The sequence below is a fragment of the Brassica rapa genome, chromosome A03 (assembly GCF_000309985.2).
Source record: "Brassica rapa cultivar Chiifu-401-42 chromosome A03, CAAS_Brap_v3.01, whole genome shotgun sequence".
Taxonomy (NCBI): Eukaryota; Viridiplantae; Streptophyta; class Magnoliopsida; order Brassicales; family Brassicaceae; genus Brassica; species Brassica rapa.
Window position 1 is genome coordinate 11,385,246 of NC_024797.2, and position 26,827 is coordinate 11,412,072.

Sequence of the window (26,827 nt, forward strand, 5' to 3'; positions counted from 1 at the left end):
CATAACTACATATATAATTCTATAAACATTTGTAATATGGTTTTTGGATTAATCTCGATTGATTTCCAAGAGACTTAGTAGAATCGGCATCTCCGATGGTCCACTAAAAAATTTTCTTTGAATCAAATTCGAGTTTTCTCAGAACTTATCAATCAGAGATGAAGAAATTCCAGCTATAAAAGACGGTTTGGGTGGAGGATTGGAGCTAGAAGTGATCGGGAATTCGCGCATAAGACAAAGATGCGAGCAATTGCGAAGCCCAAGGCGTCAACAATCTCACAGTCACCGGAGTAGACTCCCTCGGGCATGTGGAACACGTGTTGATCAACATGTTTTAACACATTCCAAAATGTGACACATGGCGAAGAAGGTAATTATATTGCCGACTTACAGAAAGGCCTTGTGCTTTATCTTCTTAATTGTATATTTGTTTGGGCTTTGTTGATATAATCATGATCATGTATGCTCTTTGGGATTTTATTTCAATGAAATAAAAAGTTGACAAAAGAAAATATAATTGGTGGTAAACCGGCTTGGATTTTGATCATTGAAATTATTAAAACCATCGTTGTAATTTAACCAACATAAAACGCTAATGCAAACAGAGTAATTAAGTCCACTGATATGCAAATAGAAACAATAGTCTTTGTTGAAGACTTTCAAGTCACTCGCCACAAGAGTGCACAGAATGCGGGCAGTTGTAAACTCGCAATGAGACGGTTGAATTCTAATAAAATCTAACATGGATTAATCCATGTTGAAAAGTTTCTACTGGTTGAATACAAGTGAGTGAGTGAGTGCGTCCAGCAGAGAGACATATGTTGAAATGTGAAGGGAGAAGTTGGTGAGAGAGTTAGTTCACACGCTAAATACAAAGTGAGTGGACCCCCAAAACACAATTTGATTGGTAGATAGTCTTATTGAGAACTTGGCCAAAGTTTGTTTCTATAAGAGCCAAGAAACCAATGAATTATATATATATATATATATAACTTTGTCAAAGTTTGTTTCTATAGGAGCCAAGAGACCAATATATTGTATATATATATATAGAACTTGGTCAAAGTTTGTATATATATAAATATATATATATATATATATATATATATATATATATATATATATATATATATATTACAGTATAAAATCTCAAGTATAAACAGGTTTAAGAATCATTGATTTATTCAAAAAAATGAATCTCCCGTTTAGTATATCATTTCTTATATTTGCTTTATGTTTTGCGTCTAGTGAAATTACTAAGTGCCATAAAAACACTTTGGTTTTCCAAAATAGCTTAACTCCCACTCAAAATCCTCTCAAAGTCCATTGCAAATCCAAAGACGATGATCTAGGCGATCACTTTGTGAAATTTAAAGATCCTCCATATAATTTTAGTTTTCATGATAATGTTCTTTTAACTACAGAATTCGATTGTTGCTTGTCCTGGATGAGAGCAAATATGGCATATCATCAAAAGTTTGCAGCATATATAGGTGCTGACTTTTTCAGATGTGGTGCGCTATACGCATGGAACGCACGAGAAGATGCTATCTACTTATCAAAAAATCGTAAGCCTGAAAAATTCATGTATAATTGGATTGTAGAATAATGTTGATGACGCTATAAGTTCTTATTTCATCTTATGAATAAAAGAATAAGCTATGTTGTCTATTTTTCTTTGGTGTTAGGGATATGCATATTTTTACACATTATAGTAGAATAAAACGTCACTTTGCTACAATATTAGAGTGTAGCTCATATTTTGTTCTAAGCTGTTTGGTTATAATATTTATTTGTTGTCAGTTGTGTAATTCGTGGGTCTTTTGTTTTAGCTTCCCACGTTCATAGATAACAAAGTTGAACCATTAAGCCCAGAACATAACCTAGACACTTTGTCGGCCAACCTTTGACGTCTTATCTTTTTACACAAAAAAAACAGTCTTCAATGTCGCTTCCCTTCCTCAAAGTTTCTACTGAGAAATGGTGGCCGTTATGGCTTTCAATCAATACCATGAACTTCAATGCTTCTTTACTCCCCTCTCAAAGACGAATGTAGATTATACTCTCTCTGTTTCATTATAATTGTCGTTTTAGGTTTATGCACACGGATTAAGTAAACAATTAATTTTGTACATTTTCTATGTAGAAACACTATTACTTATACACCTAACCATATTTCAACAAATAGAAAAATAAATTTTACATAAAATTAATAAATTTTGCATTGAAAATCGAAAACAACACTTATTTTGTAACGAAAAAAATTATCTAAAGCGACACTTAAACGGAGGGAGTATTTTATATACGTGTACGGTCTGAGACCCCTCGCATGAATTCGCTTCATTATTCGTTCACATTGAAAACCTTAATCAGTTTCAGCAATCTCCGACGATATAGAACTACGAGCTCCACTTCTCTGAGCTCAAGGCTGGCCACTGCGGGCAGAGTGTTGTGAGAAGGCTAACCCAGTGGTTGGGGAAGACCAACCTCCAGATCTAGATGGTTATGTTCGGTCTAATTCAGTTGTTGACCATGAGCTTCATAACAAAACACCGTCTGTGCAAACTCCTCCAAAGAATGTGTCAGCAGAGAAAACAAAGCATGTTGCTTCAGGTATGACTCTGATATTATCAGGTTTTGCTTCAGTTTTATAACTCAGTGATCTAGCCAAAGACTTCATTATCTATCTTTTTTATTGTTTATGTTAATTTTTTTCTTTATGTTGACTTTCTTATCATATATGTCATATTTTTTGGTCAAATCGTATCTGTCACTAGAGTAGACCGGCTGTACCAATTTATGTACAAGAAGAGAATGTACAAAAGGTTTTTACGAACCGGAGCGACAATTAGAAGAGTGTCGGATTGATGATGAATAATTGGAGAGATAACATTACCAATTTAAGCTTTTTCACCTTTTTGCAATTTTAGATAGACTGAAAATTATTTTAGTCATGTAAGCTCGAATTGTGGTTATTTCCTAATACTCTCGCCACCTTGATGAGAATCCCAACGTAATGAGAGAATTTATACGTATTTCAATCTAGGGGACAAAACTTGGCAATACACTTGAGATTCGCATCAACGGTAAGGTTCGCCATCCGTTCAGCATCATCGAATCTCGATCCATTAGCATAGGCATCGAGCAATATCCTATAAGTGGGGATGATGAACTGCTTGGAACACATGTCTTCAAAGAAAGCACCTGCTTCAGACAACATCATCCCCTGTTCGCAGAATCGACTAATGATGTTCCTGTAACAAAGCTGTGAGCCATTGATGTTCGTTCCGACTTGCTGAAAAGTATCGACTGCCTCTCTGCATTAAACTGATTGTCCAGCATCCAATCAAACAATGCCCACGCTTCTCTTTTCTTGTCGTAATTAAGAAGAATCCGCAGAAGAATGTTCCCAGTAACTGGGTTCATTACGAATCTCTTGCCTAACAAAGACGTGTGTACCACTTGATAGCTTCTTCATTGTTACCTTGTTTGAACCAATACTCAATAGCAGTCACCATCGCGATTCCATTGTAATCCTCGTCGATGATAAAATGAACCAAGTCGGCAATTTCATCGTCCGCAGACGAGACAACCCTTTGTTTAAGTTGTCTGAAAACGTCCATGGCGGTTTCGAGTTTGTCCTGATCCAAAAGCCCGCGGATCAGATGATTGAACACAACCGGACCCAACCGAGATTCGAATCTGTTCATTGGATTTGTATTATTATTATTGTTTCTTTTATTTTTTTTCCTCAGATAATTACAATGCCTCAAGCTATTTATCAACCAAGAAAAAGAAAAAATATTATTATAAGCCTTCGATCTCGAGTTCGGTTTTTAGAATCTACAGAACTAACTAACTAGTTTTGTCTTGTTGTCTCCGCCGCCACCATGTTTTTCAATCGCCTCTTTGCTGTTCCAATCCACCACCATCGCCGTTTTGTTAACACAGCATCCCTCTCCTACGTTAAACGCCTTTCTTCGATTCACAATAGAGTCATGATGCTTATCAAATTATCCAACCTCGACGTGGCCGCAGAGCAAGCACGTTGTGGCCGTCTTTTCCAGAGGTGATCCTTTCTTGACTGCAGAGACCGGCGTGGCTATCATCGACGCTATGCGCAGTGACCGACGCTACAGTGACGCGTACGATTTGTTCCATTACTACGCTGCTAACTCTAAATGGGATCTGATAACCAACCGCTGCTCCGGTCCAATCATCATTGCCTTGTGTGATGAAGGGAAACTCGACGAGGATCTTGAATTGTACAAACATTTTTTGCTGCGTGCTCGGCCGAGTTATCGAGCCCAACTAGCCCTGGCTCAAGGGTTGGTCGACGCGGGTAGGATTGATGAAGCTGTAGACAAGTTCTACTGCGTGAATAGGTCCGTGTATGGCATTTTCATACGTGGGTTCTTGGATTTGGGGAATCTTGAAAGGGCTAACCAGCTTTTTCAAGAGCTAAAGTTGAGTGATGACTCGGACTCTGTGGTGCAGGCGAGTGCGATGTTTATGGAGCATTGGTTTAAACAAGAGATGGATGAGAAAGCTATGGAGTGTTACTTGTCGTCCAAGGAAGAGTTCAGCAAGATCTATGCGACTGCCGCAAATGCCCTTTTGAAAGTGTTGCTAAGGTACGGTAAGAAAACAGAAGCTTGCTTATTGTTCGGTCAGATGATGGAGAAAGACTGGAGCCTGAGAATGTCTGATTCTGAGTCGTGTAATATTATGGTGAATGAGTGTTTCAAGCTCGGGAAGATTAGCGAGGCAGTTGAGATATTTCACAAGTCTGTTGGCACAGTTAGTTATCCACAGTTGTGTTACAGGAACCTGATCACCAAGTTTTGCGAACAAGATCTCTTGTCCGAAGCGGAGCAATTTTTCGCTGAAATGTGCTCTAAGAAGTTTTTTCTCCCTGATGTTCTAACGTATCGAACGATGATGGATGCATATGTGAAGAAGGGTAGAGTCAGCGATGCTGTCAAAACTGTGAACCAAACTTTGGATGCCTCTCTAACCTATATTGCTAAGAAGGTCTTACTAATGTAACTTTTGTTGTCTTAGCAGTTGTTCCGTTTCTTAATGAATAATTAAAGAACAGTTTTTTTATAATTATGAATCAACCGCAAAACAATGGAAATAGATATTAATATCATAATTGATTGACAATTTACAGTCACTGTGATTTGAGACTTGAAGTTATAGTCTCCAATCTTTGTACTTTTGCAATACAATACTCAAGATTAGAAAGGAACGCAGCAAGTGCTCGCAAGGGTAGAAGATATCTGATAGCCTAGATATGTAGGACTCAGAGCGATGTTCACACCTCAAAAGGATTCCAAGACTAAAGGTTAAGAATGAGCATAGTTAACTGATAAAACAAACGGAAGTAGAGGATTGCTTCTCGAACCCTACTAGATGATGATCCAAAGACGAATCACCCCTAAGGATCAACCAATAGAATTGTGTTAATTCATATTCAATATCTTTTATAAAAAGAAACAAAATCTTGTCAAGTTATATTATGTTTTTTTTTATAAAAATAAATAAATAAATAAATGAACAGTAGTAATTAAAAAATATATTTTTTTAACCAGCAAAAACTAAACCCTAAATCGTAATCCTTAAACCCTAAATCGTAATCCTTAAACCCTAAATCATAAACTATAAACTCTTGGGTAAACCCTAAACCCTTGGATAAATCCTAAACTCTAAATCAAAAAGACTACACACTAAAACACTCAAGGGTTTAGGGTTTAGGATTTAGGATTTTAGTGTTAACATTTTTGATTTAGAATTTATGATTTATCCAAAGTTTAGGGTTTACATAAGAGTTTAGGAATTATGATTTAGGGTTTTAGAGTTATGATTTAGGGTTTAGTGTTCTGTTGACGACGATGTTAAAAGTAGAATATAATTATGTGGAATATCTCAATAAAGATATTAATAAACTATTGGTTTAGCTATCACTATATATATATATATATATCTACTTTATGTGAGAGGAAAGTTAAAATGATTTTGTCATTGTGTTCAATACCATTGACAAGATTCGACATTCACCCTTTCTTTTTTTATCTTTGCAATTTATCTTCTTGATATGTTTTTTTTTGTATTTGATATGTTTTTTATGGATATTTATCGTGCTTTCTTTTGATATATCGAAGAGAAAATACCAACCCATAACATATCAATGGGATAGTTATGGTTTTAACTTTCTCAATCAAAAAACAAATAATTTTAAGATTTTTTCTTTCTTTCTAAAGCTTCCCCTACTATATACTATCATGTTCCTCGTCACTCATCCTCATACACGTGTTTCTAGAATGTAGAATCTTCTGTTTTCAACAACGCGCGTGTTTGGTTCTACTATATGAAACGGCTCGCATGGTTGATTTCCTTGATCGAAACGCGGGTGAAAATCATTAACTATGTTGGATACAGGATACTCCAATTTAATATTTACCGGTGATTGTTTTAAGTCGTTGATGGGGTACCCACGTCACGTGAGATGTTCGTGCCAGCTATGTAAATTTCTAGGCGATTTAGATTAATATTTTGGTTTTTAATAAGACAGATTAACCATTAAAAAAAAGAACACACATACATTGATTATTACACGATAAATGAAAAAAATAAAAATTAGATGTATACCCAGTACTAAACCCTTGATTGTAAATTATAAGACCACTTAGATAATTAGATCCATTTAGATATTTATTATTAAATCACTAAAGAAGTAGAAGACTATGATCTTGGTGATGGTAAGGTTGTTAAGGAACATGGGAACTTGTTTTGGTCTGAAGCAGAGAGAAGAGAGCTTTGTTTTCTTGGTGAAGAAGAAGAGCTTTCTTCTTAAGTTTCTCGTTCTCCTGTATGATGTGTTGATTCTCCATGTAAAGCTTTATATTGTTCATCTCCATCTCCTTTTCTTCCCAACACATCCTTCTCCTCCTGAAAATGTTAAGAAACAGAGATTAAAATGTTATAGTGACTCAGAACGTAGTTAAAGCGTCGATTATAGATAGTTTCAGAAAGGTGTGTGAGGTTAAAACCTTGAGAGGCGAGGGATACGAACGTGGGTATGTGTTTTGAGGTACAAAACTAATCTCGTGGGTGTGTGTGAGAATGGTTCTGAAGAACTTAAACACATCTTTAGAGATTATAGAGAGAGATAAAAGAAGTGAGACGTGTTTGATTAGTGTGTAAGAGATAAATAGAGGTGTTATATAGATGAAAATTTGTGTAAGTTTGTCTTGCATTTTCTTGAGAGAGCGAGAGAGGAAAGAGAGAGGCTCCTTTAGAAGGTAATGATGGCAAAGAAGAATCATGATTACAAAGGGACAGGGAAAGAGGTTATGAGGGAGAAGAAGAAGTTGAATGAAAAAGAACAAGTACAACATAAACAGTCTTATCTTTACTGTATTTTTTTTTTTGTTTTTTTGGCGACTGATTGAGTTAGTTAAAAGTACTATTTAGAATAATTTAGGAAGTTTCCCTAAAAAGCTCAGACTCACCGTTAAAGAGGTACACAGGATGAAACAAACTATTCAATATTATTATAACTTATGATCATTTTGTTTGTTTGTCAACTAAATCACATGGTTTTTGATGTTCAAAGTGACAGTTAGTCAAATCTTCGTAACAGCTATTCATACATCAAAAACTATTCTTTTCAAATATATTTACAAGTTACAATACGTTCCGACCTAATAAAGCAGTAGTGCAAGCTTTTTAGATGTATAAACGGAATCAATGGATCTTTAACCAAATGATTGCAATTAACTACTCTTTTACTTTTACGTTGCAACTCAGATTCGGAAACTAGGCTCGTCTCTTGCTCCAACAAAATGAGTTCATACATTAGGTTGAACCTTATACACATTTTATTTTTACTTCAGTACCGTAATACTATTACATTACAATGGTTAAACTTTCCTTGAAAGAAAAGAATTTATGAAGGGAATTTTACATTACATTGGCTGTTTTATATACTATATGCATTTAACCTCTGCTTGTTTTTGTGAGATTAATAATCGTATTGCGTTTTATGAAACGATTTGGCAGATTCTTTTGACTGGCAAAAGGTCAAATCATGATTACTTGTGAACCAAAGCAAGTCAAAAGGTAAGAGTACGTGAAAACCTCGATCTTCATCACAAGTACAAGTGTTTCCTCTTATTAACTTTTAAAACATCAAACCCTTTTTTTTCTTTGTGTTTTCTATTTAATATGACTTTTATGAAACCTAATCCCGATTATGCCTTTTGTCACGAAAGGAAAAGATTACGTACCCGAGCCTCCAAGATAGAAGAGTGTAAATCGAGAATTTTCAACTCATTGAAAGTCATATCTCATGATGGTTAATCAATTCCGTTACATACACACAACAAGACTTACGTTCTAAAGTTTACTTATACCATTTGTTCTCGTCGTTCCCCGTCCAATAGTTTATACAGGTTGTATGTAGAATATTAAGATTCTTGACTAATAAGTACTTTGTATTAATTACTTTTAAAACGATAAACCATAAAGTTTTCTTACGACATGTGTTGTAAAGCAATATGTGTACTTATCTGTTCTTATTTACATACTGATACCGTTCGTTGTCTTACATTTGGAATATGAATCAACACTCTAGTGTGTTTCATTGTCCAGCCCGTTAATCAAATGAGTAATTTTGTAATCAAAATCCTAATCAACTGACTTTGTGTGTTAAGGGGGGTCATGGCTCACGATGGGTCACGTGAGGTAGCGAACTTGGGTTTAAGGGATGGCTCTTAAACTTGGAAGGAAGAGGAAAAAGTGTGAAATCGATGCGACCAAACCTGGTGCAGTGACTTTAAATTTAGCACATATACAATAATAATATACACTTACATTTATGTGTTGTAGTGGAAAAAGTCATGGAGTACTCGAGTAGGAGTAGAAGCAAAAGCCAAAGCACATTTACTTTGGAAAAAAATGAAACCACCGATTTGGCTTCTTCCTCCCATAATCATCATATCCATTTGCCATAATAACCCCATTCACTAGTCCCCACTGTGAACGACAAAGATAGATTCATCAACCATCATCACCATTCATCATTATCTTGCATACTGAATTTTGTGGGCTATTTTCTCTTCAATGTTCAAACCCAATTTCCACTTACTCATAATTCCCCTTCTTCCCATGGCCCAATCGATACTCATTATTGACAAATTATAATATATTATTTTTTGCTACATCAAGTACAGAACAAACAAATTTCATGTGAAAACATCTTACTACATAAAGATTAATTTCATTACTATTCAATGAAACATCAAGATACTCATGGACTAAAAATATACCCATTACATTTATTGATGATATTCATGAATAAAAGGAAAGAAGAATTTTATAATAAATTGATGAGGCGAAGGACTAGGGCCACTATAAAATATCTACTCATTTCTTGTATTGATATTTCAATTGAAACCCAAAAATGCAAAGACAAACTATGTAGCAAGAGGCATCAATGGAATTGGAGGAGATAGTCAACACCGAAATGAAACCCCATCCATCCACGCTTCTCTACAAAAGTGTTCAAAACTTGTTATCATTATACTCTATTATTATATCTCTACTATACAATTACAAAATTGCATCAGACCTAATTAACTAAAAGACATTTACCACTAAAAACAAAGATATAAGAGTTCATAAATGCCAAGAAATTTACCAGAGTTAGGAGTGGGTAAGAATCCTGGAATTGTTACTGCTTTCATAGTGATGAGATTGTTGTCAAAGGAGATTCTACTCCTCTTCTCACCATCAGAAAACCTCTCATATTAATTTCAAATTATCCATTGATGATTCCTATGACTTACTCTTTCCGCTGTCTATTTTTAAGCCCTATCTCTAGCCAGTTAGCCCTCTCTTTACCCTTCATTATATCGTTTCTATCATTGCATCACATTATGGATATGTTTTTTTCCTGAAATAGACATCACAAAAATTTCAAATATAGGTTTTTTTTAATAAACTCATTAAGCTTCGCATTTCCACGTAAAATTACAACTTCCCATGTTACAACCGTACCATTTGTCCTGCCTTATCTATATATCTTACTTCTAACGTGTTTTTGTAATGAAAAAAATGACTTGGAATATGTTATCGATCCAGAAAAAGATCTTGCTAAGTAGCTTTAACCGTTGTGACCACATGTTTCTGATTCACATCAGCTTCATGGTTTCCTTCACTATCGGGATCCAAAGAATGTGATCTGTTGTCACCATTCATATCAGAACCCTCTCTGTCGGAGTCTGAGAGAGGACTGATTGTCACCATCTGTATCAATCAGAACAACTCTACCATACCATGATCTATTTTCCTTTGTCAATGATCCCCATTGCCTCGTTAACAGCTCCATGCTAGCATCATCTTTCCTTGTAGTGACGAAGACCTCATGAACTGCCGGTTTAGTTTGGCTTTCGCGTAATTGAGCGGCAGAGTCATGTACTATAACCACTTCCTTGATTCTTTAAATCTGACTAACTTCATTCTCTCTACTTCTTTTGGTTTTGGTTTCTCCATATACAGAGGGAGCTGTGCTACATCTCATAGGTTCTTAATACAAAGTCTGATGAAGAGTGGTTTCATATTCTGACGATGTAAGTCTGAATAACTAGGAATGATAGAATTCAAGAATATAGTGAACTTTTAGTCAAAACGCATATGTTAAACTGTTTTTTAAACGATTTTTACACAAATTGATTTTTAAACCGGGTGACAGGAGATGACACTATTACTATTCTCATGGTTGTAAAGAGAACCGTACCCTTATTATATGCAAAAGTGATTTTTAAACCATTGTCCTACAAACACAAGACAAAAGAAAGGAAAACACTACAAGAAGAAGCCGACTGTCTCATGTATTGATTTTTTTTTGGAAAACTGAAAAAATACAACAAAACCAAAAACTAAAAGCAAAAATTGAAAATCAAAAACAAAAACCTGAAAATCAAAAACCAAAACTTAAAAAATTCTAAATGAGGGTTCGAATTCGTTTCAGAAGGCCGACACTTTATTATGGGCTTAATTATGGGCCCAACTAGATCATCTTCTTCGTCGCGCGGTGAAATCTGTTTACCTCTCCAAGTCGACTTCACAACGGAAAAGTTTGAAATAAGAAGCCAAAAGAGAAAAGTCTGGCACGTAAGAAAAGAATGGAGGAGATTTTAGCGACCATAGCCATCGCACTAGCAGCCACGATCTTCATCGTTCTGTCATTCTCAATCTACCTAACGATCAGAATCTTCACCGGAAAGTCTATACGCAACAAGGCGTACTCTCCAGTGCACGCCACGGTCTTTGACCTCTTATTCCACAGCGACGAGTTATACGATTACCAGACGGAGCTCGCTAGGAAGAAGCCAACCTTCAGGTTCTTGAGTCCCGGACAGAGCGAGATATTCACTGCAGATGCTCGCAACGTGGAGCATATTCTCAAGACAAGATTCGAAAACTACAGCAAAGGACACAGCAGTCGTGAGAATCTTGCGGACCTTTTGGGACATGGTATATTCGCTGTTGATGGAGATAAATGGAGACAGCAGAGAAAGCTCGCGAGCTTTGAGTTCTCTACTAGAGTTTTGAGAGACTTTAGCTGCTCAGTTTTTAGGACAAATGCATGTAAACTTGTTGGTTTTGTCTCTGAGTTTGCTCTCTCTGGAAAATCATTTGATGCTCAAGTAAGTCTAAATATGGAAACTTGCAACGTTTTATTTAAGGAAACTCATAAGGGTACTTTTGGTTTGACGTTAGGATATGTTGATGAGATATACACTGGAGTCTATCTTCAAAGTAGGGTTTGGTGTGGAGTTAAAATGTTTGGATGAGTTTAGCAAAGAAGGGGAAGAGTTCATGGAAGGTTTTGATGAAGGTAACGTTGCAACTAGTTTAAGATTTATTGATCCTCTCTGGAAGCTGAAACGGTTTCTCAACATCGGCTCACAAGCTAGACTCAAGAAGAGTATTGATACTATAGACAAGTTTGTCTATAGACTCATTACCACTAAGAGAAAAGAACTTGCCAAGGAACAGAACACTGTGAGTTCTCTTTTAGAGGTTTACACACTCTTTTTGATTTGATTCTTACCACTTTTGGCTTGTCCTTAGGCTGTTAGAGACGACATATTATCAAGATTTCTTGTGGAGAGTGAGAAAGATCCGGAGAACATGAATGATAAGTACTTGAGGGATATAATCTTGAACTTTATGATTGCTGGAAAGGATACAACGGCTGCGTCTCTCTCTTGGTTCTTGTACATGCTCTGCAAGAACCCACTTGTTCAGGAGAAAATCTTACAAGAGATCAGAGGTGTGACATCAAGTCATGAGAGGACAACCGATGTAAATAGTTTTGTTGAAAATATAAACGAAGAGGCTCTTGATCGGATGCAATATCTCCATGCAGCCTTGTCTGAGACCTTGAGGCTTTACCCTCCTGTGCCTGTGGTAAAATGACCACTCCTTTAAAGACTTTTATGTGATTAACAACAGATGCAATATCTATTTTTGGTCCCTTCTCTAGGACATGAGGTGTGCAGAGAATGATGACATACTCGCAGATGGACATAGAGTGAAGAGAGGGGATAATGTCTACTACATGGCCTATGCAATGGGAAGGATGACTTATGTATGGGGACAAGATGCTGAGGAGTTCAAGCCAGAGAGATGGCTTAAGGATGGCGTGTTCCAACCAGAATCACCATTCAAATTCATAAGCTTTCATGTTTGTACATCTCTCTCTCGGACAAGTTATGTATGAGGTTAAGAAACTAAAGACATTATCTATTAACATGTTTTCTTTCTTTGACTGTGTATGTAAGGCTGGTCCAAGAATCTGTCTTGGCAAGGATTTCGCGTACCGGCAAATGAAGATAGTATCGATGGTACTTCTTCACTTCTTTCGCTTCAAAATGGCAGATGAGAAGAGTAACGTGCGTTACAAGAGAATGCTTACGCTTCATATTGAAGGAGGACTCCATCTCCATGCAATCCCAAGGACAAGCAGTTGATTTCCTTGATGAAACAACTCTTTTGAGATATTTTCACCGAAACCTCATGATGTATACTTTGATTTTGCATGTATCCAAAGAAGAAGGAATTTCGTTGATGAAAATTACGAGAGTTGTTTTCCTACGAAGAAAGAACCTATTTTTTATGGAAAAAAAATTCTATGAACAATAGATGATAGTATGCTAGTTTAGATTTGTGTCAATAATTTGATAGGTTAGCTAGGTATAGGAGCATAAGTTGTTTATTTATATAGATTCTGGGGGCATTTAAATAGTATTAAAGCTATGAATTTACAATGTAAAATAGAAAATTTCTAAATTGTGAGAAGAATTTTGTAGAAATAGAAAGTTTTCAAATTATAAAAAGTATAATCTCGTAGTTTTTATGAAATAATGAGATATTTTATTTTAAATATTTTAAGCAAATTAATTTAATTAATTATTTATATAAAAGGAAAATTCGTTTTATTAAATCACATGTTTAATATATATATAAATATTGTATTTTTTTATATTTGAGATATTTCCTTTTATAAAAAAATTCGTTTTGATAACTATGTGTCTACAAAAAAATTACTAATAAAATAGAAAATATTAATATATATTTCCTTTTATATAAAATTCCTTTTTAATAACAATGTAGTTACAAAAAGAATTTGTTAATAAAAAGTTAAATATTAATAATAGAAATTATATTAGTAAACTCAATTCATTAAGGGTATCAATGTAATCTTGAGAGTTAACGTGAACGCAACACGTAGAAAAATGATTTCTTAAATAATATTATAGAGATATCTAAAGAATCACAAATCAAATAAATTATTCAAATTTAAGTAATATTAAAATGTATATGAGAACTTTAGTCAAAAGAAATTTATAAATAGATTTTTCTGGGGGTTTTAGTGTAGATTGACATGTTAATGACGGATTCTGAGTTTTACCATGCATGTTTTATCAGTATTTTAGTTACAACTTTTCCAATAAATCTAAACCATAGTATAAATGTGTCACCGGTTCGACCCCCAATTATTAGATCATCTTCTTCACAGCGGTGAAATCGGTCTACCTCTTAAAGTCGACTTCACAACGGAAAAGTTTGAAACAAGAAGCCAAGATAGAAAAGTCTGGCAAGTAGGAAAATAATGCTCTTGATGTCGACATTTTTTTTTTTTTTGCTAAAATTTGGAAATAATTAACTCTTGACGTTGACTTGACTTCCCAACGTACAAAAAGACTGAAATAAGAAGCCAAGAACGAAAAGTCCGAGTGAAGAAGCAGAAAGCAAAAAAAGCTATGGAGGAGATATTGGCAACCATATCCATTGCACTAGCAGTCACGATCTTCATCGTTCTGTCATTCTCAATCTATCTAACGATCAAAATCTTCACCGGAAAATCCAGAAACGACAAGGAGTACTCTCCGGTACACGCGACGATCTTTGACCTTTTCTTCCACAACGACAAGTTATACGAATACCAGACAGAGATCGCAAGGAAGAAGCCCACTTATAGGTTCTTGAGTCCAGGACAGAGCGAGATATTCACTGCTGATCCTCGCAACGTGGAGCATATTCTCAAGACGAGGTTTGATAACTACAGCAAAGGAGACAACGGTCGTGAGAATCTTGGTGATCTTTTGGGACATGGTATCTTCACTGTTGATGGTGAGAAGTGGAGACAGCAGAGGAAGCTTGCGAGCTTTGAGTTCTCTACTAGAGTTTTAAGAGATTTTAGCTGCTCCGTTTTTAGGACAAATGCTTGTAAGCTTGTTGGTGTTGTCTCGGAGTTTGCTCTATCTGGAAAATCTTTTGATGCTCAGGTAAGTCTAAATATGGAAACTTGCAATGTTTTATTTAAGGAAACTTAAAAGGGTACTTTTTTATATATATTAGGAAATGTTTATGAGATATGCACTGGAGTCTATTTTCAAAGTTGGGTTTGGCGTGGAGTTAAAATGTTTGGATGAGTATAGCAAAGAAGGAGAGGAGTTCATGGAAGCTTTTGATGAAGGTAACGTTGCAACTAGTTTTAGATACATAGATCCTCTCTGGAAGCTGAAACGGTTTCTCAACATCGGATCACAATCAAGACTCAAAAAGTGTATTGATACTATAGACAAGTTTGTCTACAAACTCATTACCACTAAAAGAGAAGAGCTTGCCGAGGAACAAAACACTGTGAGTTCTCTCTTAAAGTTTTACACTCTCTTTTTATTGGATGGATTCTTACCACTTCTGGCTCGTCCTTAGGCTGTCAGAGAGGATATACTATCGAGATTTCTAGTGGTGAATGAGAAAGATCCGGAGAAGATGAATGATAAGTACCTGAGGGATATAATCTTGAACTTTATGGTTGCTGGGAAGGACACAGCCGCTGCATCTCTCTCCTGGTTCATGTACATGCTCTGCAAAAACCCACTTGTTCAGGAGAGAATCGTACAAGAAATCAGAGAGGTGACATCAAGTGACGAGAGGACAACCGATGTAAATGGTTTTGCTAAAAGTATAAGTGAAGAGGCTCTTAATAAGATGCATTATCTCCATGCAGCCTTGTCTGAGACCTTGAGGCTTTACCCTATTGTGCCTTTGGTAAAAATTAAATGACCATTCCTATTATAGATTCTTCCGTGAATGAACATTTTATAAGAGCTTAAGGAACCAAACCAATGAGGGTTTAACATTTTCTTAACATTTTTTGGTGCCTTTCAAAGAACATGAGGTGTGCAGAAAATGATGACATACTTGCAGACGGACATAGAGTGAAGAGAGGGGATAATGTCTACTACATGGCCTATGCAATGGGAAGGATGACTTATATTTGGGGACAAGATGCTGAGGAATTCAAGCCAGAGAGATGGCTCAAGGATGGCGTGTTCCAACCAGAATCACCTTTCAAGTTCATAAGCTTTCATGTTTGTACACAATCTCTCGCCAACAAGCTATCTATGTAGTTAAAGAGTAAATACATTATCTTCTAACATGTTTTCTTTATTTGTTGCTGTACGTAGGGTGGTCCAAGAATCTGTCTTGGCAAGGATTTCGCATACCGGCAAATGAAGATAGTATCGATGGTACTTCTTCACTTCTTTCGCTTGAAAATGGCTGATGAGAAGAGTAATGTGCGTTACAAGAGAATGCTTACGCTTCATATTGAAGGAGGACTCCATCTCCATGCAATCCCAAGGACAAGCATTTGATTTCCTTGATGAAACAACTCTTTTGAGATTAAAAGAGGAGGATGAAGTTGGTTTCTATCTTATTTTTCTATGGTTTGCAGTTTCTTTATGAAGTAAACTTTATGTACTTTCAGATTCTCTATGGTTTGTTGTATTTCACTTTCTGAGTTTCAGATTTTATGTAATTTCAGATTTTAAATGTGTTAGATACACAAATCAGGTTCATTACATGTTATTAAACAGGTGAAATAATCAAAACTGTATTTTAACACCCCTAGTTACAAGAGAATGCTTACGTTTCATAGTAAGAAGGACTCCATCTCCATGCAATCCCAAGGACAAGCACTTGATTTTCACTTTTATAGTCTCTGTTTCATGTAATCCAACATTTGGTTACCCATTCAGACAAAACATCATTTAAATTGGTCAAATCTCGTTTAAACTGAGTAAAATCATTACACCACATATTAGACATAAAATGTTGTCTGAATGAAGTTTTGAAATGGGAACAACCAAAAATGTGTTTTTTCCCCTTGTCCTCTGATAAGAACAGAGATGATTATCGAAGAGTATCCTCCCAACCGCCCACTCTTAATCTCCACACCCGGAGAGTTAAGCCATTTACAACAATCTCTCGATCCTTCTTTCTGTTGACTCTAGAGACCTTTTATAGTTCAAGGTCTCCTTTACAAATATCTGTAACAAACTCTTTTTGAATATAACTACTTGTTGACTAAGTCAACAGACTTCACACTTCAGTCTTCTCTTCTTTACTGTATAGCTTCTTTGTTCACTGCTCTCTTCCTTCTCGTAGTATACACTCGTAGTGGCATATCAATACCCCCCTCGCGAAGACCGAGCTTGCCCTCAAGCTCATAAGATGGAAACTGCACTTTAAACTCCTTCACACGCATCCAAGAAGTCTCGTGAGAAGGTAAGTTCTTCCAACGAATCAACACCTCAAGATGTCCTTCCTCACAATATCTAACCTCAAGCAACTCCTCTGGTTCCACCACTAACTCATCAGACTCCGACACTGTAGGAGGTAACGAAGAAACCGACTGTCCCTGGCCCACGACCGGTTTCAGTTGAGAGACGTGAAACACTGGATGTATCTTCGAATCCTCCGGAAGACGTAGGCGATAAGCAACCTGACCTATCTTTTCTAACACTTCATACGGCCCGTAATAACGAGCAGCCAACTTCTGACAGATCCTTCTCTGTACCGACTGCTGTCTATAAGGCCGTAGCTTGAGATATACTCTATCCCCAATAGCAAAAATCAACTCTCGTCGGTGCTTATCAGCATTGGTTTTCATCCTTTCCTGTGCCCGTAACAAATGTTGTTTCACATCACACAACAAGGCATCACGTTCTTTCAACATAGTCTCTAACTCAAAGTTCTGCGTCGAACCATCCTCGAACCGCAATAGAGATGGTGGATCACGCCCGTAAACCATCTTGAAAGGAGAACATTGTGTGGCGGAATGAAATGACGTATTATACCAGAGCTCCGCCCACATCAGATACTTCGACCAGGTCTTAGGGTGAGCAGAAGCAAAACACCGTAGGTATGTTTCAAGGCAACGGTTAAGAACCTCAGTCTGGCCATCAGACTGCGGATGAAAAGCTGTGCTGAACCTTAACCGTGTTCCCGAGGCTTTGAAACAGTCACGCCAGAAGTTGCTCAAAAACACTCTATCACGATCCGATATAATAGACTTAGGATAACCATGAAGACGGACCACTTCAGCGAGAAACTTCTTTGCTACGTCAGTGGCGGTGAACGGATGTTTCAAGGGTAAGAAATGGCTGTATTTACTCAATCTATCAACAACAACCAATATCACGTTCACACCTGCTGAAGATGGAAGACCTTCAATGAAATCCATTGAAATATCATCCCAAATCTGAATCGGTATCTCAATCGGTTGCAGCAACCCAGCTGGAGAAAGTGTGGAATATTTATGAGTCTGACACACCTCACAAGCTGCAACATACTCACTAACCCGCTTGCGCATCTTTGCCCAGTAAAAGTTTGCCTTGACTCTCTTTAACGTCTTAAGAACCCCGGAATGACCTCCCAATAAGCCATCATGGCACTCTTGCAGTATCAAACCAATGTACTTTGAGTTTGAAGGTAATACGAGACTCCCTTTATATAACAAACGCCCACGACAGAGAGTATACCCTTCTTTGACTTTCTCATTAGTGCTCAGCCTCCCAATCAACTCTTGAATCCCCTGGTCTGCATCAATTTCCGCATAAATGTCTTGAAGTTGTAACGGAGAGTGCACTGTTAATGCCCTCAACCGAGATGGCACATCCAACGCAGCATACTGCACAATCCGAGAAAGACCGTCTGCGACTTTATTCTCTGCCCCCACCTTATACTCTATGTCAAAGTCATAACCCATGATCCTTGTTAACCACCTCTGATAATCCAAGGTAACCTCACGCTGCTCCAACAAGTACTTCAAACTTTGCTGATCAGTGCGAACTACAAAACGCCTTCCCAAAAGATAATGCCGCCACTTTTGAATTGACAACACAATCGCCATCAACTCCCTTTCGTAGATAGGTTTCAATTGTTCCTTACTAGTCAGAGCATGACTAAAGTAAGCAATTGGATGCTTATCTTGCATCAACACCGCACCTAACCCAAAACCTGATGCATCTGACTCAATCACAAATACTTTGGTGAAGTCAGGTAAAGCCAAGACTGGTGTAGAAACCATCGCCTTTTTCAATGAATCAAAAGCTGCTTGAGCTGCACACGACCACAGAAACTGCTCTTTCTTTAGTAACTCTGTTAACGGCTTCGCTAGCATTCCATAAGCTTGAACAAAACGACGGTAGTAACCTGTAAGACCCAAGAACCCGCGAAGGTCCTTCACCGTTCGAGGATGAGGCCAGTTCACCACTGCACTGATCTTTTGAGGATCAGTAGATACTCCAAACTCTGAGATAATGTGCCCTAGATACTCCACTTGCTTCTGACCAAAGGCACATTTCTTTTTATTGGCAAACAGTTTCTGCTCTTCAAATACCTGTAAAACTGCTTCCAAATGCTTCACATGTTCCTCCATAGATGAACTGAATATCAAGATATCATCAAAAAATACCAATACAAACTTCCTCAAGAACTTCTGAAACACTTCATTCATTAAAGCTTGGAATGTAGCTGGAGCATTGGTCAGCCCAAAGGGCATGACAAGGAATTCATAATGTCCTTCATGTGTGCGAAAAGCGGTTTTCTCGACATCCTTTTCCTTCATCCGTATTTGATGATATCCCGATCGAAGATCCAGTTTCGAAAAGTACTTGGCTCCATGCAACTCATCTAAAAGCTGATCGATGACTGGGATGGGATACTTATCTGGAATAGTAGCTCTGTTCAAAGCTCGATAATCTACACAAAACCTCCAAGAATTGTCCTTCTTTCTGACCAAGAGTACCGGGCTTGAATAAGGACTATGGCTTGGTCGAATTGATCCCATCGCTAACATCTCTTGTACACTTTTCTCCATTACATCCTTGTGAACTTGAGGGTAACGATAGGGTCTGACACTTACTGGACCCATGCCTGGTTGTAAGGTGATCCCATGTTCTCTACCACGCACTGGAGGCAACTCAGTTGGCTCCTGAAACACATGATCAAACTTTCTCAAAACCTCCTGGAGACTTGCATGAACCTCAATGTTCTCCTGTAAAGCTTTAAGGGACTTCTGTGGTTGGTGTACCAATTGATCACCCGTCAGCTTAACTCGTTTCCCTTGATACCAGAACTCATACTCATGCTTCTCCCAATCAATTTGGCATTTGCCTAATGTTCGTAACCACTGCATCCCCAGAATCGCATCAATAGCACCCAATTCTAATACAATGAAGTCTGTTACAAACGTGACTCCTTGTAACGTGATTGGAACATTTCGACAAACTCCTCCTCCTTGAACAGATACTCCTGTTCCCAACAACACTTCCCATTCACTTCCAGTCTCCACTTTTAACTTCGTTTGCTTTGCTAACGTTGGTGAGATGAAATTATGTGTTGCTCCACTATCCAACATCACCACCATGTCCGTTTTCTTCACTACCCCGCGTATCTTCGTTGTTGTTGGTGAAAAACGTCCCATGAAAGATCGTAAGGAGATGGATTTCAACTGTGGTTCCCACACTATATCATCTTCCTCCAAATCCCAGACTTCTTGATCCACCAAAGCAACATCCAAGCCGTTAACTACAGTCAGAACTCGCAATTGCGCATTGGGGCATACATGTTGTCTCGACCACTTCTCGTCACATGTATAACAGAGTCCCAATCTTCTTTTCTCCGCAATCTGAGCTTCTGAAAGTCGTAACTGAGGGCGTTGTGGTCTTGTCTGCCTTGGTGTGGCCACTGGTTGAGGCTTCGCTATCCACCCTGCATTTGTATTGAAGTTGGAGTATGATTTACTCTTATTCTCAGGATGTCTCGATGTAGATGTATTACGGCTTTGCATTTCCTTCTGAATCACCGTAAACATCGAACTCGACTCCATCTGATACGCTGTGGAAATCATGTCCGGTAAATCAATAGGCTTGCACATTGTGACTACTTCCCTCATCTCCGCCGTCAATCCATTCATAAAGATGCCTTCTTTCTGCCGATCAGTCAACCCCTGCACCTGTGTGGACAGATCCTCAAACTTGTGAATATATTCTGCAATGGATCCAGTTTGTTGAACCGCAAAGAATGGCTGACTTGGATCGCGAAGTCGCACCCTACTGAAACGAGCAATCAGCCGATCTTTGAAGTCAATCCAGCTAACAAACGGTTGCCGCAGAATCTCACTGTTGAACCAACTCAATACGTCGCCACTCAAACTGACAGACACCAGTTCAATTTTCATCAGTTCACCATAACCTCCAATCCGAAAGAAACGTTCCGCCAACGCAATCCACCCGTACACATCATCTCCCGAAAAAATTGGAAGCTCAACCTTCTTGATGAAGCTATCGCGATCATCCAAAATCGGAAATCTAACCGTATCGTTCGCTTCCCTAAAGCTACGGCCAGGTTCCGTGTTCACGAATCGTACCTGAGGATCTTGTGTAAGATCGATCGCGCTCGTGTGAGGAATCACCTCCTCCATCGGTCTCTTATCGAGCTTCCGCAGGATCGCCTCGAACTTCAGGTCAAGTCGTTGTTCCAACTCCGTCATCGACGATCGAATCTCATCGATACTTCCTCTCAGCTGCGCGCTCGTCTCACGTTGCTCCGCGACTTGCGCCGAGATCGTTTCCAAGTTCCCGGACGGTAACGTCGGTCTCGTCATCGTGATCAGTCGCGATTACTCGATCCAGAACGCTCTCACGCACCAATTTGATAAGAACAGAGATGATTATCGAAGAGTATCCTCCCAACCGCCCACTCTTAATCTCCACACCCGGAGAGTTAAGCCATTTACAACAATCTCTCGATCCTTCTTTCTGTTGACTCTAGAGACCTTTTATAGTTCAAGGTCTCCTTTACAAATATCTGTAACAAACTCTTTTTGAATATAACTACTTGTTGACTAAGTCAACAGACTTCACACTTCAGTCTTCTCTTCTTTACTGTATAGCTTCTTTGTTCACTGCTCTCTTCCTTCTCGTAGTATACACTCGTAGTGGCATATCATCCTCACTTGACGAGAAACAGAAACCTCCTCCTAGTAGATTGCTACATCCAGATAATCTCCAATCTGCAAAAGGATGATTAATTACAGTTATAGCTATTCTACTTTTGGCAAACTATTTTGACTATAAAGATTACCATTATCTTCTGTGTGTGTGTTTAACTCTTTACCTCAAAATGAAGGTCAGCGAGTGTTTTACTGTCGTCTGGGTGTTTTCGGTTAGGATAAGACATCGTCTGACCAACCTTTACCTTTTTATCAATCAACAATCACAAGATCAGTATCTTCCCGTGAGTTCTAGCAAACATCACAAAGAACAAGTAAAATGATAAACAAGTGAATCTGAAATCACCCCTGCCAAACAAACTAATGCATTCTTATATATAATGTGATCTGTTCTCTCAACTTTCAAATCATAAGCATCGGAAGATGACTAGCCGATGCTACTATATGATCTGAGCATGCTTCATAAGTATAACAAAATACATGTTCGATATAGAGACTCTAAATCAACTATGACTTACAGAAAGTGGCAAAAAACACAGAGAAATTCTAGAACGCATCAACAATCATGTGGTGGTTTAAGAGAAAAAAGGTAACTTTACATGTCTGACAATAAAGCGGCCATTCTTGTCTGGATAAGCAAACGCAAAAGATAATATCGCGTCTCTTCTCCTAGCCGCTACAGAAACTTCTTTGACCTGAAACAACAACATGGTTCCACTTTGTGTGCTAAGGAACGAGGAGAAAACACAGGCACATCCATTGTGTAAGTAAAATATATACCAAATCTGTTAACTCACGAAGATTGGCATCTTTCCAAGTGTAGATTTGAACTTCATCCTTTGGTTCTTTGCCTCTCACAGCATAATCTTCCTTAGTATGATGATGACCACCACTCTGCACAAGTAGACTCGACACAATGCATAGAACTAACTGCCTTTCATGAGCATAAGTTGCTAACCATTATCACAGACTACAAAGGAACAGTTTGTTAAATTATTCACATATGAGTTATACTATATTTGTCTTTTATGTTCATGTATAAAGAAATGTAAAAAATATTTTTTCTTCAATTTCTGTAAGGAATAAACTAACAAAATTTTCAACTTTAATTTATTTAATTATTTAAATGAAGTTTTTACCTTTTTTCATTTTCCATTCATCAAATCAAATGATCACATTTATTTATATTTTCATTTTTTTTTGATCAACTTATTTATTTATTTATTTATATTTTTATTTATTTATTTATATTTTCATAAAGGGTGTAATTCATATATATATATATATATACTTTATTTTATTTTTTGCCAAAATGTGAATTATCATTTAATAGGAAAGAGTTTGTAACTTGTTACAAAAGATTTAGATCCAAATAGGGTTGACCTTGGCAAAAAAGTAAAACAAGGTAAAGCCTATAATGTTATGCTAGTGATTTGGTTACAGCTCAGTCATATATATACTTTATACTTCTTTATTTATTTATTTTCTTAATTATGCTATAGCATTGCCGATCAAATTTTGTTTTTGAAACATGTCTAATAGTTAGTTAACAATACGAAGAAAACATAGATACCACAATACATATTCAAGGTATAGTCGTATAGATGAATAGTGACTTCACGGGCTCTCCTAGGATCCCAAGTATATGCTGTTTTTACCAATTTTTGATGCTTCGTTCTTTTATTTTTTGTTCACACTTTTGCTTCATTCTTATTATAGTAAGATGTGTGAAAATTATATGTTCTGATTTGTCGAGAGCGTCGTATTCAAAACGACAAGGCGCAATGACCCTACACTCACATGAAACTGCAGTGCTAGTTCGTAGTTCCACGAGAACGTGAGGAGGATATTATATTATTTTCTTACAAATAAACTGGTGCGGACAATGTGAAAGTAAAGATATTACTATAAACTGAAAAGTATGAAATTATGAAGACTACCCGTCTTCTTTGCTTCACTTTCCGAATTTGGCATGCCCCAAGGCCCTAACCACCACCACCTTCTTTCCCTCACATAATTTATTTCTATGATGTTTCATTTACATGGCTTGCTTTTCTAAAACGAAGTACTATATTCTATATAGTCGAGTACTATAAGTTTGTCTACCATGTTATATGAAACTCGTCCCAACATATATGGTTTTATGTGCATCGACTTGCGACTTTTTCCTTTTTCTTTATTTTCTTGGATTGGATACAACGAGGATGGTTTGGTCAGTGTTCGGTCTAGTTCTTTATTTTTATTTTCTTTTGCATGTCTGGTAGTGAAAACGTTGGAAACATAGACGCGAGCTTTCATTTTCTTTAACAATTTCCGATTTCTTAAAAAGATATGTTAGTGCCGTTATGGGTCCTTTATTTTGATGAGGTGGATAAGCCACAAGTGTAATTGAACCCTGGATTAGTGGGAAGTAGTTGAGCAACACAAGAAATAGCTATGTCAATGGCTCAATGCATGATTAATTATTGATTATTTTATGATTGAATAGATAATATTACATTGTTAAACTCATGATAGGTTAAAGTGTCTCACATTAATATCTCTATTTGTGTAACAACTTCCACAAAAATGTTCTAAAAACATCCAAAAAATTTTCTTATTATGTAATCATCTCTTAAATGTAATACACACATAAGAGCACCCCCATTAGTGAATTTATGGGGGGGGGGGGGGGGGAGGGTTCACACAGATTCCAAAAAAAAAATTAAAATAATGAATAGTGATGAACTTGTCTCTCTCCACTTCTTTCTAGTGAACCTGGTTCATCACTGTAACGCAGACCCCACGGCACGTGGCGACCCGCAATTGGTCCAAAAAAATAATTTTTTTTTTTAAACAAAAATTAAACCAAAAAAAAATAATAAAAAAGTGCTTTGTGAACCCCTTTCATGGGGTTCACTAATGGGGATGCTCTAATATGTACGATTTAATCGTTGTATTTTATGACATCATATAGATGTAAGTTGTCAATAAAAGTTACCTTTGTTTGTTGTACCATACAGTACCAATGTGTGACGATTATCTGTTTACTTGCTAACTTATATGTTTTTCTTCTAACAGATAGAAGATAATTTAAACATTCGTTAATTAAAATTAGTAATAGAATTCAGTCAAAGGATAAACATTGGTAATAAAAGCGAAGAACGGATCCCTTGATTTAAATATTTTAATTGTGAACCTCGGACGAAGTATAAGGATATTTATTTCCGTTATATCTTTTCCTATAAAAGACTGACACGCTGACTGGCATATCAAAACGATAACATGTGACGAACCCTTATTCTTTTCATTGAGCTTTGATTTTACTTTAGCTTATATCCACTTCTTTAGCTCTTTAGCCAAAAAATAATGCGATATTCTTTACTTGAGGCAGCGGGTATAATTGTTGAGCTGATGTATCTTAAATTTGTATTCCAAATGATAATCTCTTTCTAAGGGATAAGAAGAATATGAATTATATTGTTGAGCTGTTGTGGTAGAAAATAAGAGATGTCACAATTACGTATTAACTTATAAATTAAAGTGAGGGTTCTTCAACAAAAGAAAATTTAATACAAAAACATCATTCAGCCACAAAATAAAGAATGAATTAATATATATATATATATATATAAATATTTCAAATAATTTATGGTGGAAAGAGCGTCAGTCTCGTTTATTGGATTCTTTTAAGTTTTACCTAACATATTACTATATTTAACCAAGTATGTGAGGACCTCGAACAACAATGATGAATTTTCTGCTTTCCTTTTGACCAATTATTTTTAAATATTTGTAAAACTGAATCAGCATTAGTTTCATACGTAATCAACTTCGTTCAACTTAGGTTAAGTAGACATTTTAACTAAATACTAGATCTTGACCCGCCCGACCGGGCGTGTATTTATTTTATGTTTTTAGTTTTTTTTTGTTTATATTAAAGATTTATTTGTAGCATTTAAACATAAATTTATATTGAAAATTAATATTTTCAGTTATAATAAAAATTAAAATTAAAAGTTTAATAAAACATTCTGATATAAATTTTATCCTAATTAAAATAATATAGAGGTGGGTCATAATTTTTTTCAATTTCAAAATCTTAGCATCCCTTAAAAACAAAGAAAATAAATTTATAAATACATAAAATATATAAACATATTTGGAACTATCAATACTTTTAAAAGGGAATGAGTCTTAAAAAATCTACCTATAAAGTTATGTGGACCATTTCATTTAATTCATTATTTTTTTGTCTTATTTTAAAATTAGACTAACAATATGTTACCATGTATTTCTCTAACAATAATTTATTTAATTCCTTTATTTATTCAAATATCACTCCTACATCTTAATCGTTATTATTACTATATTTACCATTTTGACTTTTAATCACTAAAACATTGAAACTAATGTTTTATATTATCACTTTTATTATATAATATATGATTTAAAGCAAGAGAAGTTACACGACATATATGTGTACATTCAAATTTCCTTTTTCCTTTATAATAACATAATCATATCATATATAAACTTTCCTACTAAAATCTCATATTATATACTAAACTTTCAACCGTCTATAGTTTGATAGATATTTTCATATTTAAAAATGAGTTTTCTAAAAATATTTCATCAACCATGTTTTTGTACAATAACATTAAAAATCTATATCAAAAAGTTGTTGGACCCGATATAGACGTAATGAGTCCACATCTGTTCGGGTATTTAGGATCCTAAGAAAATTCGAAATATCTACAAAATCTGAAAAATGTATGAAACACGAAAAGTACTGGAAACTCCAAACAAATAGCCAAAAAAATTCAAATACCTAAAAATTCAAAATCTGTCACTGAAATGAAAATACCCAAAATTTTATCCAAATACCCAAATTTTTTTATCTTTGAAAATTTACCTGAAATCAAAAACTATAATCGTAAACCAAAAATATAAAAAAAATAT

The 26,827-nt window shown here is 36.3% G+C and overlaps 3 protein-coding genes across 3 annotated transcripts; all 3 read left to right on the forward strand.

Annotated features, from left to right (window-relative positions):
- Positions 1-4,116: 4,116 nt before the first annotated feature.
- On the forward strand, positions 4,117-5,049 carry LOC103860065 (pentatricopeptide repeat-containing protein At1g10270). Its single transcript, XM_009137674.3, has one exon. The coding sequence runs from the start codon at positions 4,117-4,119 to the stop codon at positions 5,047-5,049; it is 933 nt and encodes a 310-aa protein (XP_009135922.1).
- A 5,909-nt stretch (positions 5,050-10,958) lies between these two features.
- LOC103858177 (cytochrome P450 704C1) lies at positions 10,959-13,232 on the forward strand. The gene is made up of 5 exons (XM_009135482.3): positions 10,959-11,717; positions 11,791-12,075; positions 12,145-12,483; positions 12,560-12,760; positions 12,858-13,232. Exons 1-5 carry the CDS (start codon positions 11,193-11,195, stop codon positions 13,044-13,046), a joined length of 1,539 nt encoding a protein of 512 aa, XP_009133730.2. The 5' UTR covers positions 10,959-11,192; the 3' UTR covers positions 13,047-13,232.
- Positions 13,233-14,293: 1,061 nt separating this feature from the next.
- Positions 14,294-16,448, forward strand: LOC103858176 (cytochrome P450 704C1). The gene is made up of 5 exons (XM_009135481.3): positions 14,294-14,864; positions 14,938-15,222; positions 15,295-15,633; positions 15,756-15,956; positions 16,053-16,448. Exons 1-5 carry the CDS (start codon positions 14,340-14,342, stop codon positions 16,239-16,241), a joined length of 1,539 nt encoding a protein of 512 aa, XP_009133729.1. The 5' UTR covers positions 14,294-14,339; the 3' UTR covers positions 16,242-16,448.
- Positions 16,449-26,827: the final 10,379 nt, after the last annotated feature.